We start from the raw sequence: 7,917 nt of genomic DNA, 5'->3' as shown, positions 1-7,917 counted from the left end.
GGCACGCGCCACCATGCCCAGCTAATGTTTTGTATTTTTAGTAGAGACGGGGTTTCACCGTGTTGACCAGGATGGTCTCCATCTCTTGACCTCGTGATCCACCCGCCTTGGCCTTCCAAAGTGCTGGGATTACAGGCTTGAGCCACCGCGCCCGGCTCATTTAGGTTAATTTTAAAACCAAAATAAATGTTAGCACATCTCCTATATTCTCTTCAGCAGTGTTACTTTAAAATCTTTTTTTAAGCCAAGAATTATTGACCAAAAAATCGATTAATTGCACTGTGTTTTCTGGCTCATTTTAACATGCAAATGGTGGATAGGTGGATTGCTAAACTGTGAGTCACTTTAGTTTGTAACCTAGTTTGAGCCTCCTGGACTCAAGCTCAAGCAAGTAAAGTAAACTACCTAATGAATGTGCTGAGCCAGTTGTTGGTTCTCAACTTATTGGCTTCTTGTCCACTCAGCAACCTGTCAGTTGTATATCCTTTCTACACCATCCTTTGGAAGCTTGTCCTGAGGAAGCTTTTGCTAGTATCCAACAAGTTGAAACGTGCCACATTTGCTCAGAGTATAAGAACCAGTAAGCAAATTACTAATTTCAGTACCGCTGTTGGGAAAGACTGCTTTGTTCTTTTTTAGAGCTTTGGCCCTTGTATCCTTTTACTGGGGTGTATTTTGGGAAAGTGATGAAGTATAAGCACATTTTTTTGAGCATATTAGAGATGATGGAACTGTACACTTGGAGTACCAAGATGTACGTGAAACTCCATCTTGAAAAGAATCCTGGCCAGGCGTGGTGGCTCATGCCTGTAATCCAAGCACTTTGGAGGCCAAGGCGGGCAGATCACCTGAGGTTGGGAGTTCAAGACCAGCCTGACCAACATGGTGAAACCTCGTCTTTATTTAAAAAAAAAAAAAAGAAAAGAATCCTGATTAAGTAACTCCAGCCAGGAACTAATACCTATGATATTTTGTTCGAAGTTGCTTCATAACATTCATGTAAGCATCTTCAGAATTTGAACACTAAAACCTTATTTATCACTCAAGTGAAAAGACAGAGGATTTGAATTAGCAGCCAGGAAAGCAAAGTTTTACTCCAAGATTTTTCTACTGGGAAAAATCACATCTCTCAAGGAAGGTAAAAAAAAAGAGCAATAATTGAAAAACAATGCAAATGCAAAAAAAAAAATTACCTGTGTTTATTGATAGAGCATGCATGAGAATACTATGTATCAAATTCAGGACTTGGGCCAGTCACAGTGCTCACGCCTCTAATCCTAGCACTTTGGGAGACCAAGGCAAATGGATTGCTTGAGTCCTGGAGTTCAAGACCCGCCTGTGCAACCTCGGTAGATACCCATCGCTACAAAATAATTTAAAAAATAATTAGCTGGGTGTGGTAGCGCATGTCTGTGGTCCCAGCTACTTGAGAGCCTGAGGTAGGAAGATCGCTTGGGCCTGGGAGGTTGAGGCTGCAGTGAGCCAAGATTGTGCCACTGCACTCCAGCCTGGGTGACAGAGTAAGACCCAGTCACACACACACACAAAAACAAAACAAAAGAAAAAGCCCAACAATCTCCCACCTCCCACACATCAAATTGAGGACTTGGAGAGAGATATACCTCCTGATATATTTATAAATTTTTATTTTATTTTATTTTTGAGACAGAGTTTCATTCTTGTACAGGCTAGAGTGCAATGGTGTGATCTCAGCTCACTACAACCTCTGCCTCCTCGGTTCAAGCAATTTTCCTACCTCAGCCTCCCAAGTAGCTAGGATTACAGGCATCTGCCACCACACCCAGGTAATTTTTTGTATTTTTAGTAGAGATGGGGTTTCACTATGGTTGGCCAGGCTGGTCTCAAACTCCTGACCTCAGGTGATCCACCCACCTCAGCCTGCAAAACTGCTGGGATTACAGGTGGGAGCCACCACGCCTGGCCAAATTCTTATTTTTTAAGAATCAGCAGCAGGACAGGATTTGGGGCTCATACCTGTAAATCCCAGCACTTTGGTTTTTTTTTTTTTTTTTTTTTTTTTTTTTTTTTTTTTTTTTTTTTTTTTTTTTTTGAGACGGAGTTTCGCTCTTGTTACCCAGGCTGGAGTGCAATGGCGCGATCTCGGCTCACCGCAACTTCCGCCTCCTGGGTTCAGGCAATTCTCCTGCCTCAGCCTCCTGAGTAGCTGGGATTACAGGCACGCGCCACCATGCCCAGCTAATTTTTTGTAGCTTTAGTAGAGACGGGGTTTCACCATGTTGACCAGGATGGTCTCGATCTCTTGACCTTGTGATCCACCTGCCTCGGCCTCCCAAAGTGCTGGGATTACAGGCTTGAGCCACCGCGCCCGGCCGAAAATTAAAATATCTTTGTAAATAAATTTAAAATTGTAAAAAAACACGCACATATCATATTTTTTAATAATTCATGATGCAAAGAATGCCACAGAGTGAAATCAGGATTTGGAAAGAGGTAATCAATAGCCAAAGGTTAAAAAGGTTCATATGACTTGAAAATTTTTAGATCAATGGAATGCCACTTTGAAAAAGTTTTGCTGTCAGCTGTTAATGAAATGAGTTACATTTTTGGATGGGGTCCTATTCGGTATCTAGTCTGACTTTGCCTACTCAAGTAGTTCTCTCTAGTATCCTTGCCAGTCTTCCGCTTCTAAGATCTGAGAATTTCTGGGGATGGGGAGTTCGAGTTACAATAACAAGCACTAGTTTGCAGCCAGCTCTAGGGTAGTCAGTGTCTCTAACTCTCCACTGCTCCACTCCAAGGTGATTTATAAGATCGGTCCGTCAACCCTGCATTACATGGCCTCAGTGAAATAAAAACACATACTTTTTAACCTCCAGAGGCTCCTTTGGCAGTGCAAATATGTCACTTCGGATCTGGCTAACTACCTTTCCAGGCTGATCTTAAGCAACATTCACCAAATTACCGATACCCCAGACAGCCAGGCCCATTTCATCGGTCAAGCTCTCTCACGGTTTTCAGACTCTATTAAGCCCCTTCCTCTCCAGGGCTGTTAACAAGTCCCCACTGCAGTGAAGCTTTTTTCATTTTCCACTCCGCCTCTCCTCCTTAAATTAGGCACTGCGTCCATTATCTACTACAGAGGTTCTCAAACACTTGCACCTGTATTTTAGCACTTCAGGCTCAAAACGATGATCACACAGTGTGCGAGACTCTATCCAATGAATGAAAGGTCATTGTAGCAGGAAGGCGCCAGAGAGGTTATTTTTGATGAGGAGGCGGTCTGGACCGTACTCGCCTAGCCTCCGGTAGCTCCGCGGGCGCTTCGAGGGCTCCGCGCACTGAAAGGATGGGCGGGGCCTGCTCCGACGCTCCCGGCCTCCACGGGGAGCCAGCCTCCAGGTTTCCCGGCAAGCTCCGAAACCCAGAGGAGGTGGGGAAAGGAGGTCACCGCGCCTGCGTGTTAGGAAGTGTGACCCGGGTGGGAAAGCCCTCCGCGTCCGCCATTTTGGCTGCCTCTGTCGGTCTGTTCAGTTACCACGTGAACCGCCGACAGAGACCCGTAGTGGGGGAGGCGGCGGCAGCGTTAAGTGAAAAAGGGAAAAAGACAACGAGGAAAAAGGAGGTGTCCGGGTAGGGCAACGCGGCGACACCCGAGGCCTGGTGGTGGCGGCGGATCGGGATATTCAAGGCTGAAGCAGCCAGGGTACGGCAGCGGCGGCGGTCGGACAAACTGACTGACCGAGCCGGGTGGTGGCGGGAGCAGCGGGAGCAGCCGGAACGATGCCGGCCGTGAGCCTCCCGCCCAAGGAGAATGCGCTCTTCAAGCGGATCTTGGTAAGTGTGAGGCTCCGGGAAAGCAGTGGGGAGGATTTAGCCGGTAACCGGGCCTGTCACCCTTAACCTCGGCCCGGCGGGCACTGAGCTACTCCCGCCCGGGACCCCGCCTTCGTAGTCCTCGTCAGGCCGAATGCATTGCTTCGCCCCCTCTCTGTGGTTCCTACTTCGGCCCGCGCGCCAGGGACCACGGGCTTCTTCCTTCTATCCCCACGCTTGAGGCCCTGGTTCCGGACTAGGCCCCGACCTCCCGGCTTCTAGACTCCGGTTCTCATTCTCACCGATGTAGGGGAGAAGAGGCCCGGCCTTTAGCGGGCAAGTGGGCGATATACCGGCAGGAGTCGCGGCCCGGTTGGTATAAGAACCCTGCCGGCAGGCCGGGGTGCCACCCTTGGAAGGAACAGGTGGTGCGGATGCAGCCGGCTCATTCATTGCCTAAACGCGGTTCTTCCTCCATCATCTGTCCCTCCCTCTTCCTCCTGTCTCGGGATTCACCTGTCTCCGCCCGGCCCCAGGTCACCGAATGACCTGAGAGGAGGGAAAGGAGTTCAGAGGAGAGAAAGCTTTTCAAACGACTATCTCCTTGTAGTCAGTTGCATACTGGCGTCTTCAGCTCCTCTGCCTCCCTTGTTCTCTAGTTTTTGGAGTTGGGATGAGGCATTTATTTCTTAGTTTCCGAGCGGGAAACAGCCCCACCCCGTCACTTTGCTCGGGAGGTGGGGCCCATTGCGATGGGGCGGTTCGGTAGGAAGTCAAAAGTTGAGTCTTAAGTTGAAACGTTCCAGACCTAGACTTTTCTTACACGCTGAAGTGTACTAACACATGCAAAAACTTACCAGAGAAAAGACAATATAAAACTTTTAAGATGGATTTTGTAGACGCTAGGTCAAACTTATTCCCTACATTTCAAATGTGTGCAGTTTGCATTTTTTTAAACCATAAATGCATTGATGCTTGTAGGGACTGTTTACATTGTAAAGTATGTCCTGTAGCCTTGGAGCCTATAATTAATACATTGTAGCACATTTTTTGTTTGGCATTTGGTGTGTGGGTTGCCCCTTTCACGCAAACATTTCCTTATGATAGAATTAACTATGTTTGCCAAACTTAAGACTAAAATTTGGGATGTCTGTATGAAAGTATTAGCCTTTTCTCCTGCAGTTATAATTTATTTCACCTGTTTGAAAAGTAGAACAACTCTGGGGATTCAGTTTTTCTAGAAATAAATAATCATCCTGTTGAGCTAACTTTGATTTTACAAAAGTGTCCGTATGCCCTGCAGATTTAGTGAATTCATGTTGAAAAATATTAGAAAGTCACATGCAGTGTCGCAAAACTGTTACCCTGAAATTCTTATTGGCGTTTTGTTTTGTTTCTTCTAAGAGTGTAGGTGGAACTATAAAGTAGTTTTAGGAAAAAAGTTACTTTTAAACCCTTAAAAAGACTAATTGGTGTGCAGGAAGGACTATAACATAGGTTTTGGATAGCAATTTATCTTTAACCTTTTCTTCACAATTCTTTATTTTGAAACAAACAAAAAAAATCAGTCGGGCACGGTGGCTCAAGCCTGTAATCCCAGCACTTTGGGAGGCCGAGGCGGGTGGATCACGAGGTCAAGAGATCGAGACCATCCTGGTCAACATGGTGAAACCCTGTCTCTACTAAAAATACAAAAAATTAGCTGGGCATGGTGGTACGTGCCTGTAATCCCAGCTACTCAGGAGGCTGAGGCAGGAGAATTGCCTGAACCCAGGAGGCGGAGGTTGCGGTGAGCCGAGATCGCGCCATTGCACTCCAGCCTGGGTAACAAGAGCGAAACTCCGTCTCAAAAAAAAACAAAAAACAAAAAACAAAAAAAAAACAACTTCATCTCTAAATACTTCAGCAAGCATATACTAAGAATAAGGACATTGTCTTTTATGCTTTTAACAATAATTCTCTAATATTGTCTAATATCTGGTTCATATTCAGATTTTCCCAATTGTTAGCACTTTTTTTTTGTTTGTTTGTTTGAGACGGAGTTTCTCTCTTGTTACCCAGGCTGGAGTGCAATGGCGCGATCTCGGCTCACTGCAACCTCTGCCTCCCGGGTTCAGGCAATTCTCCTGCCCCAGCCTCCTGAGTAGCTGGGATTACAGGCACGCGCCACCATGCCCAGCTAATTTTTTGTATTTTTAGTAGAGACGGGGTTTCACCATGTTGACCAGGATGGTCTCGATCTGTTGACCTCGTGATCCACCCGCCTCGGCCTCCCAAAGTGCTGGGATTACAGGCTTGAGCCACCGCGCCCGGCCTTGTTAGCACTTTTTAAAGAAATCAAACTTTTAATTTTGAGAAGACTGTAATAATCACATAGTTTAGGGAATAACACTTTACTCAGTTTTTCCAACACTAATACCTTGCAAAACCATGGTTCATTATTATAACATTGTTACCATCTGCCAATCTTACATTCAGATTTCCTCTGTTTACTTGTACATGCATGTGAGTGCTTATGCACGCGTGTGCAGTCATCCCTTGCTATCTGCTGGGGGTTAATTTCAGGATCCTGCCAGATTACAAAATTTGCGGATGTTTGAGTCCCTTACATAAAGTGATATAGTATTTGCATATAACCTATGCATATCCCCCGTACACTTTAAATCATCTCTAGATTACTTGTAATACCTAATGCAGTATAAATCTGATGTAGTTATACTGTATTTTTAAAATTTGTATTTTTTGTTTTGACACTCCAGACTTGTCATCCAGTAACAAAAATTTGTGTTTTTTGTTCTTTTTTTTGAATATTTTTTACCTATAGATGCAGACACCAAGGATAATGAGAGCTGATTGTATATATTTCTGTGCAGTGTTATCCCATATATAGACTGCACCACTACAGTTAGGCTACAGAACAGTTGCAGCAGTCTAGAGTACCCCTCTGTTGCCCTTTTAGAGTCACATCCATCATCTGTCCCACCTCTCTCCCATCCCTTCCAGCAACCACTACATGTCCTCTATTTGTATAATTTTGTCATTCCCAGTGTGTTTACTAAAAATGATCATACAGTATACAACTTTTTGGGTTTAGAGATGGCGTCTTCCTCTGTTGCCCAGGCTGGAGTGTAGTGGCTATTCACAGGCTCTATCACTGGGGCCCTGCAACTTCAAACTCCTGGGATCAAGGAATCCTCCCTCTTCAGGCTCCAGCGTAGCTGGGATGACTATAGGACTACTGCATCCAGCTAATAGTTTATTCCTCTTTATTGCTGAGTAGTATTCCATGATATAGATGTACCACAATGTGTTTAACCATTCGTAGAGTAGCAATTTTTGATTAAACATCTTAAATAATTTTTAATTAAACATCTTAAATAATTATCTTTAAATAATTTTGTGGTAGTGTTAGTGGGGCAAAAACCTGTAAGTTCATTGCTAAAATCACAATGCTGAAGATTTATTGATAAGTTATATGTAAGAGAAATGTGAAAAGCACTAAATGAAAGAAAAGTAAAGGAGCTAAAATGTCCTTTTTGTTCTCATAAATTAGGAATGAAGAAAGTATTACTGACCAAAAGTATAGTATTGATTTTTTGAAATTGCTTCTGTTTCTTGAGATTTGGTAGTTAAGTTAGCGCTTTTGATTTTAAGATTTTTGTCCTGTCTGATAAAGGAAATGTTGGACATACTGTGATGTGTGAGCTGTGTGTAATTAAGTGTTGCTAGGTTGGTAACTTTTTTTTTTTTTTTTAATGAGACAAAGTTTCACTAATGTTGCCCAGGCTGGAGTGCAATGGTGTGATCTCAGCTCACCACAACAACCTCTGCCTTCTGGGTTCAAGTGATTCTCCTGCCTCAGCCTCCCTAGTAGCTGGGATTACAGGCATGCACCACCAGGCCGGGCTAATTTTGTATTTTTCCTAGAGACAGGGTTTCCCCATGTTGGTCAGGCTGGTGTTGAACTCCCGACCTCAGGTGATCTGCCCGCCTCGGCCTCCCAAAGTTCTGGGATTACAGGTGGGAGCCATCGTACCTGGCCAGTTGGTAACTTGTTAAATCATTCCTGTAGCATTCAACTTTTGAGCTGCTACTTTCTTTTTTTTTTTTCTTTTTTTTTTG

The 7,917-nt window shown here is 44.5% G+C and overlaps 2 protein-coding genes across 4 annotated transcripts in view; one reads left to right on the top strand and one right to left on the bottom strand.

Annotated features, from left to right (window-relative positions):
• The window catches only part of NDUFC1 (NADH:ubiquinone oxidoreductase subunit C1), a 10,820-nt gene extending 7,430 nt beyond the window's left edge, over positions 1-3,390 (bottom strand). The window contains exon 1 of the mRNA XM_017502867.2: positions 2,582-3,390. The gene's annotated coding sequence lies outside the window, so the exon portion shown is untranslated. The remainder of the gene's footprint in view (positions 1-2,581) is intronic.
• Positions 3,391-3,451: 61 nt separating this feature from the next.
• Positions 3,452-7,917, top strand: part of NAA15 (N-alpha-acetyltransferase 15, NatA auxiliary subunit) — a 98,183-nt gene continuing 93,717 nt past the window's right edge. For 2 of the 3 annotated variants that reach the window (XM_017502866.1, XM_037729381.1), the window contains exon 1: positions 3,457-3,816. In XM_017502866.1, coding sequence (XP_017358355.1) covers positions 3,763-3,816 — 54 coding nt within the window. In that variant the 5' untranslated portion in view covers positions 3,457-3,762. Of the gene's footprint in view, positions 3,817-7,917 lie in introns of all 3 variants that reach the window. The other variant, XM_017502865.1, reaches the window with a different exon arrangement.

The sequence above is a fragment of the Cebus imitator genome, unplaced genomic scaffold, assembly GCF_001604975.1.
Source record: "Cebus imitator isolate Cc_AM_T3 unplaced genomic scaffold, Cebus_imitator-1.0 Scaffold303, whole genome shotgun sequence".
Taxonomy (NCBI): domain Eukaryota; kingdom Metazoa; phylum Chordata; class Mammalia; order Primates; family Cebidae; genus Cebus; species Cebus imitator.
The sequence above is the reverse complement of the archived record's forward strand: the minus strand, read 5'-3'. Positions and strand labels throughout refer to the sequence as shown.